We start from the raw sequence: 13,399 nt of genomic DNA on the forward strand, positions 1-13,399 counted from the left end.
TGATTATCATGATTTTCAGGGTAAATTCTGGAAGAAAATTCTCTCTGTGTAGATTTTTGATAGTCACAGAATTATTTTTTTTGCTCGCAAACTGACTTGGAAACATGTTGAAACAAGCCCTAAAATTTTCAGGGTTGTCCTTTATCTTCTCTCAGAAAATATGGTCACTCTAGCGACTCTATATAGAATCATGTTGAGAAAGGAAGAATGAGAGAAAGAATTTTACAGACTTTTCGCTAAAAGAAAAATACGTAAAATTTGTTCGAGTTTATTTATTACTACAGCAGGTCGTATCGAGCATTTTTCGACTCGGTTTCACGAGTCTTTTCGTATCTAGCACGTGACATTTCGTATAACACGCGAGAACGCGTCTCGATATTCCACGCGAAACTGCTCCTCGTTTTCTCTCGTCCATTGTTGCGACATTAGTATTTGTTACATTAATTGTTATAGCAGAAGGATTACTCCGGGCTTCGAATATAATAAAATGGGAATCGGTCGGCCGATATATCATCCGCGTAACGAAGAATAATTGGATACGTTGTAATTAATGGCGCGCGCTTTTCGTAGATCTTCGTATCGGAGGGAGACGGATACGTTGCGAAAAGCGGGAGGAAAATCCAGAGAGGTGGCTGGCCGCTCCCTGTCGATGTAGCCGGACCGCAGAGAAAATAGCTGCCGGATCGACCATATTTCTATCCGAGCGTAACACTGGAAAGAGAAATGTCGCGCGCGTACAAACGTTACCTGCCCCGGGCTGGATTATTTTTGCGGGCTACGTTTCGACATTGATACCGACATCGGGCGATTCGACGCAAATAATTTTCTCTGAGAATGTTTTTTTTTTTTTTTTTTTGTTTCAAAGAGCGATTGTACAAATGTACCGGAAAAACCGATCGAGCGATATTATTTATCGTCGAAAGAGGAGAGAAATAGCGACAAGATGATATGGGACATGTCACACGTGAAAACGCATGAAATTTTCCCGGCTTTGAATTTATTTTATAATTCATGATTCGAGAAGAGAGACCGATTCTGTCGCGGGCTGAAAAATCGACAAATCCACGTATATCGCTATTATTTTCACCGATTTGTTTCGATCAGCCAATTTCGAGAAAGATGTCGGATTTATTTTCGCAGTATTTTTCTTTCGCAGAGATCGCGTGCAATTTTAACTATATTAGAGAGAATTCCGAGAAATATAAATAGAAATATCTTCGTGCATCAACGTTGAATTTATGCTTTTCATATATGTATATGTATACGATACATCTCTATCTGATCCTCATCTTATTTCGCGCATATACACGAGAGATGAACATGTTCTCTATATCAGATAAATAGAGGGGCTCGGAATCAGACATGTACGTGGTGGATGAGCAATGTCCTCTGCTAACCCTGCAATTACAATGCCGGTTGGGGTACTTTCAACAAGATGGTTCACTTTTCCAAGTCCCCCACCGGCGTATCTCACTTATCTAAATGAACGTATACACGGCAGCTTGGAGCCGTCCTCTTTGGAGACGCAATTTCTTATGAAAATATTCTATTCTGCAATTTCGTCTCATATTTTTTTCATGAAGGATCACTCGCTTCATGATTATATTGTAATTTTTGTCATTCTTGTTGTATACACATATAAGAACACGGTAGGATTTCCGTGTTAAATATTTAAATTTAATTTTTTTTTTTTTTTAATTTTAATAAACTATATTAAATCATTAATCTCTTCAATGTAAATGAAATATTTTTAAATAAACTAAAATTTTTTTTTATTCTAAATACATTTTTCAATATATTTACTTTGTTACGACTTTTCTTACAAATTATACTTAATAAGAATGACGGGCAATTTGTACATAATTTAAATATAATTCAACTTATAAATTTTTATAAGTTTATACATTTAAACCCTTTTTAAATAATAAATTTAAATACTATTTACAAAAAAAAATATTTTTCAATATAACTCATTTAAATCTTAATAATTCTACATTTTGATTTGAATTTAATTTATAATATAAATTTATAATTAAAATCTCTTAATTTAATTTTCAACAATAATATATAAAATATTTATATTAAGTTAATCCATTTGTGGATTATCAAATTAATCAACAAGTTTCTCTAATATAATAAATTACCGCCAAATTTTATTATTTTTAATGCTTTACATTTAATATTTAATTAATTTTATCTTCACTTAAATAATAGGGTATCTAATCCTATATAATTGCTTTTTAAACTTAATTAAAAACAAATTTTCAAAATAAAATTTTTTTATTAACTAAAATTATTACATTTCACTATAAATAAAATTTAAAAAACTACATATTTAGGACAATCGTGTGTTAATTTAACATATTGCTGTTGTATGTTAATTGAACTTAAATGTTAAATTATTAAGACTACTTGAAAAAGATGTAAGAATAATGCAATGTGCATCTATTTTTAATTTTACACAATAAATATGTTCTGTTTTATTAGTAATAAGAATAGTAACAAGTATCTGTGTTAAAACTTACAGGAAAAATGTTGATTTCTTATTTTATAAGTGGGGATGATAAAATACAAAATTATAACATATTTTTAGTTAATTTTTACATTAAAATGTTAATTTTACATAAAATTTTAAAATTGAAGTTTTGCATTTTTTTGTGTTAAAATACTAACACAGTATTTGTTTAAAATTATTAAAAATATAGAGATGGAAGTATTTTCATCCTATATTGACTTTAATAATTATTCAGGCTTCTGATTAGCAATCGATTAATGGCTATCTCGATTAATTGACAACAAAAATAATTGAATTCAAGCTGGTGAACTGTTTGAACACCAGCATCATATGAAAAGCCAGAAAGTCGCGACATCATTAAAATTCAAAGCTCTCGTCATTATATTTTGCTTTTCTAACATATCGTATGTACCGAAATTGACATGATACGCGTAAAAAAGCCAATTAATTTGTCAACTTTTTACGAGAGCGTCCGGTAATATTTAATACGTTTACGCTTCCCCAACATCCGCCGTAAATCCGCTAATGACGAAAGTCGGAAAGGATCAATTGAAAGTTCAAACAGAACCGTTGGTCACTCGCGGCTTTAATTAGGTGATCTCTCGCCGATGGCCCCTGATGCTCAGTCGTGCTTGTTTTTTGATGAAAATTTCCCATCTCTCCCGTTTTTCTCTCTACAAATATCTGCTTTGTGTAACTTGTCCCCTTTTTTTCCCTCTTCGAAGCCACAACGGAACCGAACTTTCAACGCGATCGATTCGCTCGATATATCGAGAGCCTTGTGGTTGGTCGGCCGCGTCTTTCAAAGGCTAAAATAATGTCTTGGTCGAAAAAGTCACCTCAATTAGCCCTAAGGGTTTCTTACGGAACTCGCGATTAGAGTTTAAACGGCCACGGAACCACAGAATACATACATATACATATATATATCTATATATATATATATAATACCGCAGCAATTCTGGGTTCTTGCGGACAAAGTGTACCGTTTAAACGGACTGCCACGGAATCCGCCACGCTCACCACGAACCATGGTAAGAAATTTAATATCCGCGTCCAGAAGAATTATTTAAAATGCCCGCTGGCTATGCTATCGGTAAAAAAAGTTTTTCAAGTAAACCATACCGTACACCACCCATGCTCCCTTCACGTCAACCCAAGATTGCTCAGTTTCGCTACTCATCCCTTTCGCGGCGGGTTTATCTCAATAATAATACTATCGAAATTATACATCAAGTTATTTGCGAAATTTAGCAATAATTTACCAGGTCTTTTATACGCGAGATGAGAAAATTGCAAAATGTTGGGGAAATCTGGAAAACCGGGTATTGTCAGGGAATTTGATAAATTTGGAATTGTGAAGAAATTTTACTATTTATCTGGATTTTTTCACATTTATCTCAATAATGTGAAATTTTTTATTAAACAAATATAAACTTTTCCTTGACTTCCAGTACGCTAATCTTGTGTTATTAAATATCGACTCATCTACAGCGTGTTCGTTAATTTATATTGTATTATATCGTGTAAACGATATATTTGGAAAAAATAAATGTCTGTGCTCTTGGAAAATTTGAAAAGGTCCGGGAATTTTTTTCATCGACTCGCAGGACACCCTGAAAATGTCTTTTCAAAATTTATGATTTGGTATTTATATAGTTTGCTCGGGATATTCCAAATTATACATGAAGTTATTTGCGAAATTTAGCAATAATTTACCAAGTCTTTTATACGCGAGATGAGAAAATTGCAAAATGTTGAAATAAAATGTTGAGGAAATCTGGAAAATCGGGTATTGTCAGCGAATTTGATAAATTTGGAATTGTCAAGAAATTTTATCTGGATTTTTTCACATTTATCTCAATAATGTGAAATCTTTTATTAAACAAATATAAACTTTTCCTTGACTCCCAGTACTCTAATTTTATGTTATTAAATATCGACTCATCTACATAGCGTGTTCGTAAATTCATATATTTGGAAAAAATAAACTTCTGCTCTTGGAAAATTTGAAAAGGTCAGGTAATTTTCGTCATCGACTCGCAGGACACCCTGAAAATGTCTTTTCAAAATTAATGATTTGGTATTTATAGTTCGCTCGGGATATATTGAACGAAATCGAATGCGGGATTATGCGGGATTGTCTCTCGTTTGCGATTGTCCCGAGAATTCCATTACGTCTACACGACGACGAAGCCATTATGGCGCGAAGGCAAATATACGTCGAGAGTATTTTTCTATCGACGCGAAGCGTCTTTGGCGATGAGTTCCAATCGATTGCCATACTTGTCATTCGCATATTCGTAGCAGCTCCACTCGTCCGCCGAACAAAGCGTGCGGCCTAACGTGTGTACGTGCCGAGACGAGTGCGGAAAAGGACAAGGAGTGAGTGACAAAGAGAGAGAAAGAGAAGGAATCAATAAAAGCATTTACTCTACCTTCAAAAGAACGAAAGGCGGAGAGAACGGTCGGAACCGAAAAAGCGAAGGATGGCGATAATGAACAAGAGGAGAGTGCTGGAAGTGGGAGACTGGCTCTTTCTCTCTCTTGCTCTCGGGATATAGTATCAGAGAGAGAGAAGAGAGAACAGGAGGACGAGAGAGTGCCGGCCCGGTTTGATTTTGCCCGATAGGTTCGCAATAACAGTGCAAATTATTATTCCGCTCCCGTCCACATCGATCGATATGTCGCTCCGGATCTATATATTGCATGGCTATGATCTGGAAGCCGACACCGCCGACCTTCCCTACCGAGTAACCCCGGAATTAACCCAGGCAAAGCAGGAGGGTAGACAGGGAGACGATGAAGAGACAGAGAGAGAGAGAGAGACAGAAATTTCCAAAGTGAGTGCTCATGGAGCAGAAAAATATCGACAGATCGTGCGCACGCACGCATACACGTGAAGAACGACTCTTTTAATAACCGATAATATTTAACGTGCGCCGAATTCAATTTATAGGAAAAATAGAGCCACGCCGTGTTTCTCCTCCATATCGGCCGCAAAAATCGCGAAATGCTCCGTTCTTTCTCTCGCGCGTGATGTAAAAAAATTCTACTCCCTTCTCTCTCTCTCCGGTTTATTTGCTCACAATATAGATGGACGCCGAAATGTCGGCGTGTACCGACGATATTTATCCCCAAATCGCCGATATTACGTCACTGCAACGAGCCGGAAAATCAGAGCGCGCTCCTTTGACATTTCAATGGTTTTTCGGACAAAAAAAAAATTACAACTCGCGCTATTGATTATTTTAACGAGCAATTGTTGGAACATTTACATTGCTAGTATTTTCAGATCTAGGCGGTGCAATTGTACCACCATTTAATTTTTTATTTCATTTCAGATTTATTTATATTATACATAATATTATGTAATATTTATATTGCATGTAATTATAGTTTATATTGTGTTATATAATATAATTTAGAGAATTTCAGACAGAATTACTCGATTACAGAAATACATCCGAGGATGACAATGTCGATCGGGGCCACATGGCCCGATTATATGTATTTTCTGTAATTATTATTAACTAAAAGCGATACGCTTAAAATCCGACACGCGACACCAGGGAATCCACACGGGCGAATGAATGATATATCGTGTCGTATCGTATCGCGCTGTATATCACAAAGGTAACGCGCGAATTTATCCCGACATACACCATCGTTACAATAGTGGGATGAGTGACGGTGCGCTCTGACGTTCGGAGCCAGAAAAATATTGAAAAATTGACGGACGCGCGCTGCTATGGGCCTGTTGCTCTCTGCGTGTAGTGTTTAATAATGGATAATATTTGATACCAGATCCGCCCCCGGGGGTGGATATCATCGGTGCCCATTCGTCAGTGCATCCCGCGCGCGCGAAAAACAGTTTTATAACAAAAAAATCTGAAATATATAATAGATTGATCCCTTTCGTCGTCGGTTGAATCGCGCGTCTCTCTTATGTTAAAAAGAAAAACTTTTTATTTGGATATATGATCGCCAGCACATTTTTTTTTTATGCATATTTATTATCCCGCATTGAAAATAATATTTATGTAAAATCACATGATTAAGCTAACAAGTTTTTTTCGGCCCAGCATTATCATGCAATATTGATACTTATATATGAAAGATTACAGATTATATGTAATTTCGTATGGAATATATTCTTAAATATTTTCAAGATTATAAATATTTCACTGAACATGGAATTACACATAGGAAATGTTAGTAATGTATATAAATGCTATAAAATAATGTGTTATAAATAAAATAGATAAATAAAGTTCTAATAAAGTAAAAATAGTAAATTTAAAATTATATATAATTTTTTATTTTGACATTAATATGTATTTTTACTTTAAAACAAATGGAAAAAACTTACAGTGCAAGTAACTTTTCCAATTCTGAACTAGTAAATTTCCATGTAAAGATACATGGATTTTTTTCAGTGCGTTTTATATTACATTTGTGCATATATATGTGTTTCCTACATTTAAAACACTGAATAAATTTTAGAAAAGAAAATTCTTTTTTTAGTCAAGAATATAGATTTCAGAAGAGAGGAAATTTAGGAGAGGTTTTAACGGAGACTCAAAAGTGGAACAATATAATGGATTTCCAGTGATAAAGTAGCACAGCTACCAAGCTTTGGTCGCACAGCTAGTATTACGTGAATTATATATATATATATTATGTAGATATTTGAGAATCGCCAGACAGAATTTAAAAAAGTAAAACTCTTCTCTCGACCGTACTGGCAAATATTATTTATTAAATCACAACGTTTCGACCCTTCTTTGAGTCCTTATCAAGTGATTTGTGAAAATAAAATTAAATTATAATTTTAAGATGTCAAGAACGAATATAGTGTCGGTTTGACACGTCAAGACTCTTAGACGAATTATGAGAGACTGATATATATATATATTCACATCTTTTATAATTTTTTCATTTAAAATTATCTTTCGTCTGGTTTACCAATCAACAACTTTGATTACTCCCGATTTTCTTTGTCAGTGTATTTTCGCGAACTAGCTAAATAGCACTATTATAAAATAACGATGTCACTAATTATTGGTAGTATCAGGTCTTAATTGGACGGGTTAGTGTGTTGACAGGTTTTGTACCATCATTATTATATATCATAGATATATATTTATCAGTGTTATCTGCAACGAAATAATACCCGTAGTGCAAAAGCGAGATAATTTTCTGAGCATCGAGATAATAAATTATCCTTGGACGCAGAGAATAGCGTGCCACTTCCTTTTATCGAAATGAATATTGTAATTTCTAACCGACTTTCCCTCTGTTACGCTACATTCTTTTTTTTCTTCTTTTATTGTATTTTTTGTTCTTATTGCGAAACTACATGATTTATATCGTTCCTCTTCGGTTTGCAAGAAATTTACGTATACGCAGCAGGAAGTTGCAGTTTCGCGAACGGGAGATACGCGCGATTTTTCTTTAATAACAATAATTAAAAATTGTCCGCGTCGGAAAAAGATTTCAGATTTTGCGTATCCGACAAAAGTCGCTTACATCTACCTTTTTTTTGCAAAATATAAAATTTTTAAATATTTTTATGTATTTCTTATTATTAATATTTTATTCCGAGAGATTTCGTCGAGTTTCGAGCATATTTAAAAAAAAAATGTATTCAATATTTTAAACTGCTCGCGCAGTTTTATTTTTCCAGCGAATAAAGCATCGCGCATCCGATGAATTTACAATACTTTTCCGTGAAGCGCTTTTCAATTATGAATACTGCGTACACATATACATATCTCTCAAGTCTCTGTCTCTCATTCTATATATCGATCTTGAATAAATATGCATATGTATATGCGCGATCTTTGTATCAATAGTGCGCTTACGTCACATCAAACATTCTATCCTATAGATTGCTACACACCGAATATGTATTGCGCGTACATCGGAAGGAGAGGATATCTCTCTGGTAGTCGCGAAACTCTGTAGTATTTGCGTCTACTTCGTGAAACTCGAGAAGATAGTAATTTGAAGCTCTCGTCGAGAAAGGGAGGTTTGGCGAGTGTTTATTCCGGAAGTACATATCGCCCTATCTGCGACGTACGTGGAATATTCATAACGCTCTTGCGCCTTCTCACCGTACGTTATAAATGACTTGCAAATGTTTCGCTAATTACAATACAGAGCCATGCGGGGGAGAGACCCTCTAAACTCGGCTAATGAGATAAAACAGCGAGGGCGGTGAAGATGTAGATGTAGAAATGTAGAAGCAGTAAATGATCATTATTGGATCTCAATTTATATTATTTAATCAAATGAGAAATATTTTTGTATTACATGTGCAGGCAAAGTGGCACTTTGTGTGCGTGTTTTCTGTGCGGAAAGCGGCCGATTTCTCACGTCGCCATCTAGCGGCGACGCGGTGAGTGAATAAACCGCATTCAAAGCCATTGCCTACGACTGAGCCGCGTTCAAAGTCATTGTCCACAGTTGAAGCCGTAGGCAATGTATTGAACACGGCTATTCCCGCACCGTGCCGCCGCAAGATGGCGGCGTGCGATCGGCCACCTCGCGCACAGAAAACGCGCACAAAGCCACTTTGCCTGCACTTGTAATACAAAATAGTATGTGTATCATGTGCGAATTGAGAATTGTTCACTCGTGTGGGATGGTCGCACTCGCTTTCGACTTGTGCGTTCATCCCCCGCACTCGTGACCAATTGTCAACTTTCCGCACTTGATACACAATATACTATTATCGGCTCTCAATCTTAAGAATAATATATGATATTTTAAATCGGCCAATAGAACCCAAGCGCGAAAAATTCATTCTTTGGACCTATATTTTTCTCGCCTATTTTCTCCATATGTAAGTTCGAGATTAATTTATAGATGGAACTTAGTAATCTCAAACCAAGAGATACAGTTCCGAAGAATTAATTTTTCGCGCTTGGGCTCTATTGGCCGATTTAAAATATCATATATTATATTATTTATTTACATGTTTTTTTTTATTGTTACAGGCAGGAGCTTCGACAAAGAAGGGAAGAATGCGAAAGTTTCCTGAGAGCCAACGAGAAATCTCTGATGCCCCTCGATCCCGAAAATAAAATCGACGAGGCGACTCGATTGATCTTGAACAAGCAGAAAGGTATGTTGCATTCTTGCATTTATGTATTTAACGAATTTATAGTAGATAAAAAAGACCGTGCATTTGTCCCCTTCTTGGAATCAAAAGTTGCTCTCCTTGTGAATGAACAAAAAAATTTCGAATTTATTTGAAATTTTATTTAATATAAAAATATTTAAAAATAATAAAAAATTGAATTTAAAAAATTTAGAAAGAATAATAAAAAAGAATAAATTAAATAGTGTTAGAAATTTGAGACCTGTCCAAATTGGCCGAGTTCAGCTTGGCGTAAGCTGCTGATTATCCTCAAAACGGCGCCGTATGCCGACACATTATTGAAAGTCGTACTCGATATAGGAGCAATATTACGCAAGGCGTGTAATGTTATCATGGACGCGGTTTTACGTGTAATCTGCGGGGATAACAAGAGGTTAGCGAGGCAAGATTGGCGTCAATATCGTTACGGCGTGCTCATGTGAAAGAGAGAGAGAGAGAGAGATGTATGAAGAGGTCGAGAGAGATCTGCAATAAAGGCGGAGTAATAATGTCGCGTGCGCAATATCATCCCTCTTCTCTCTCTCTCTCTCTCTCTCTTCCCCTGTGTATCCGACTTCAAAATGCAGGAACCATTCCCGGATTATGCGCTCCTCGGTATTGTCTTGTGTCTATTGACTGCCTTAGAACTGTACTGGAGAAAGGGCTTCTCGAAATATGTCATTTTCGAGGACGCCGAGTGGAATAAGGAGCACGCGCCCTCGAAGGAGAAGGACGGGATTCCTTTGTATATAATAAGATTTAGAGCGACTATTAGGTCGTCGTACGTGTATCGAGGCAACGACGATATTATCGATAAACGACAGCGGACAATATCGCGTTACGTGAATTTAATCAATCATTCGGAAAGGTCGCGTGGATGGGTGTCGCGGACGGAATTTTCTCTTCGAATTTAAATCCTGAAAATCATGGGAATCGTCATTCATTTTTATCATTTACCACACACATGGTACATGGTAAAATTAATCAACATATTTTATATTTTATTGTGTAGATATTAATATTTTTTATTGTGTTAAAAAAAAATATTAAAATCAAAGAAACTCTTATAAAATTTTCCCAATATTATAATATTCTTCTCGGAAAGAATTTTTTTCTATGTATACGAGCATTTATCCTCTCTCTATTTGGAAAAAAAATTCCAAAAAATTCATTTACTCTCCTTTTGAATAAACATTGGAATTTATTTGCATATTTAATATAAAAAATTAAATAAAAAATAATTATATGCACCCACACCTGGAAAAAAATCCCGCGCCCTTCAAGCGAGGGAAGATTAGCCAGAAACACGCGCATGCGAAACGAGAAATGACGCGTAGGGTAATTAGATACTCGATATATATATATATATATCGAATCGCGTCTCCTCGAGTTAATTACGCGCATTCGCAGAATGCACCTGCCGATGTTAGAGACCGCGCCTATTTTACGTCGCATCGTAAACACACGCTGCGCGATGATGAGTCAGACACGTATTCTTCGCGGAAATTCGCGCGGCGCAAGTGACTTTGCGAACGATATCGAGTTTCGCTCCCGTCGTCGTAGAGTCGTCGCGGCATTGTCGGCGAAAATCCTATTCACGCCAGGCGTTGCGGCAAGCGCCGCGATTCCCGCGTCGCACAAAAGCCGCCGCCGTCCCGCAAAATATGTGATTCGCGAAGCCCGGCTTAAGACCCCACACACCGTGACGTCGCGTAAACTTGCATTATCACCATCCATCGCGTTTCTCCGGCGCAACAGCCCCAACCCCTCTCTTTTGGATAGATTTAAACATTACTCTGTATAAACCGCGTCTCCCTCGTTATTCTGTTTTACCGACTTTAAATTAGGTTAGGTTCACTTTTTATTGAATATACAGATTGTGAAATTCTCTACAATGAAAGTATTGGTAATAATGAATTCTTTCATGTCATCTCTATTGGGCGCGCCATATTTTGTGCACAAATAAACTGCGGAACTTTTGTATTAAATACGTATTTTTATGAGCTGATGCAAATGGCCGAGAAAAACTGTAACTTTTTAATTTGTATTGTTTTTTTTATGCGAAATTATTATCAGTACTTTATTTATGGAGGAGAATTTTTCAATGTTTCATCTGTAGCTAAAAACAAACCAATCGCGAAAATTGCGACGATTTATCGCCTGCAATCATTACGTGATTGCTGTCTATCTAAGGCCTATTTCTACGAACGTCGATTAAATTGAACTTCCAGTTGAACCATATCTTTGTCTCTTTTCAAATAAATTCTTAAAAAGAGACAAACATATAGTTTAACCGGAGGTTTAATTTAATCGACGTTGGTAGAAACAGGCCTATAAGAATCCTATTTTATACCTTTTTCTTTTTATCGGTTGAATAGATTAATAGATGCTTTTTCATGATTAAAGTACATATAGAATCTATACCGATTTTATGTTAAAATTTTTTTTTATTTCAAGCATTTATTCTATTCAACTAATAAAAAAGGGGCGCGCACAAATCATATTTTATCGATAAAAGGCCGGCGTTTAGGATCCCCTTGACGAAAGAGAAAAAAATAAAAAATATCTAAAAGAATTAATGAAAAATTCGCCGCCTTGAAAATTCGTCGCGTTATTCGAGTGACTCATCTTTCTTACCTAGAAGATACGTCCCGATATTTTCGTACGAGAAGAACCTCGCGTTCGTCTTCTCGCGTAAGCTCGTAATTCCATTCGCGGGAAAGCCTTCGGAGAGCAACTCGGTTAAAGCTACTTGCGACGGATCCTCCGGATAGCCCACACCCTCGTGACGGATGCATCTAACCGCGTTCGTTCGTTCGTTCATTTGTTCCCCGAAGAAGCTGCGTCGTCGTCGTCGTCAGCATCGTCGATGAGGGAACCGGAGGGATCGCGGGGAAGAATAGCAAATTGAATCCCGCGGAAGCTCGGAAGGCTCTCCCTGCGGAAAACGACACCGTCCTTCCACCCGAGATCGATGGGGAATCGAGTTATCGGCCTTGGTAGATCGAGCGTACCCGCGCCGCGTTAACCCACGAAACTTTATTGGCGATGCGGCGCGTCGCGCGAACCCACGCGTGCCTGGACTCGCGATCGTCACGAATTCCAGGAAAAGCGACTCCGCTGCATCCCCCTACAGGTACTCGCGATCTTGGTAAACCTTCCCTTCCTCTGCCCGGAATGAGAAACTTCTTCCTCTCTCTCTCTCTCGTGCGCGCGGCTTTCCGATTTCCGGCGAGCAAGAGACGATCGGCGGAAGTCATCCGACGATCGCTTGATGATGAAACTCGATAGGCGCGAAAAAGTGGATCTCGATGTACTTATGATGGGAATCAATTTTTGATGGTTGGTACAAAGTTTTGTTATCGTAGCTCCGCGACTTGGAATTATCTGTATATTTTATATAAATATATTGTCTATAAAATTTTATAAGAATTTCTCTTATTAATATCTTTTTTTACCACAATAAAAAATATTAATATTTGTACCAGAATAAGATATAAAATTTATTGTAGTAAAAATATTGATTGAAGAAACTTTTATAAAATTATCATGATTTTCAGGGTGAATTCTAAGAGAAAATTCTCCCCGTGCAGCTGCACTTTTTCTCTTACGAGAATTGTCTATATATTTTATATAAATATATATTGTCTATAAAACTTCATAAAAGAATTTAAAGATCGTGTCATTTAAAAAATGCATATTTATCATAATTTAATGAATCATATACAGAGAGAAAT

At 36.4% G+C, this 13,399-nt stretch overlaps 1 protein-coding gene across 6 annotated transcripts in view; it reads left to right on the plus strand.

Annotated features, from left to right (window-relative positions):
- The window catches only part of LOC114937764 (protein-lysine N-methyltransferase SMYD4), a 140,025-nt gene that overhangs the window by 101,126 nt on the left and 25,500 nt on the right, over positions 1 to 13,399 (plus strand). For all 6 annotated transcript variants that reach the window (XM_029311369.2, XM_085486112.1, XM_029311365.2 and 3 more), the window contains one exon: positions 9,520 to 9,647. In XM_029311369.2, coding sequence (XP_029167202.1) covers positions 9,520 to 9,647 — 128 coding nt within the window. The remainder of the gene's footprint in view (positions 1 to 9,519; positions 9,648 to 13,399) is intronic.

The sequence above is a fragment of the Nylanderia fulva genome, unplaced genomic scaffold (genome assembly GCF_048542155.1).
Source record: "Nylanderia fulva isolate GAGA-0341 unplaced genomic scaffold, ASM4854215v1 Scaffold4, whole genome shotgun sequence".
NCBI lineage: Eukaryota > Metazoa > Arthropoda > Insecta > Hymenoptera > Formicidae > Nylanderia > Nylanderia fulva.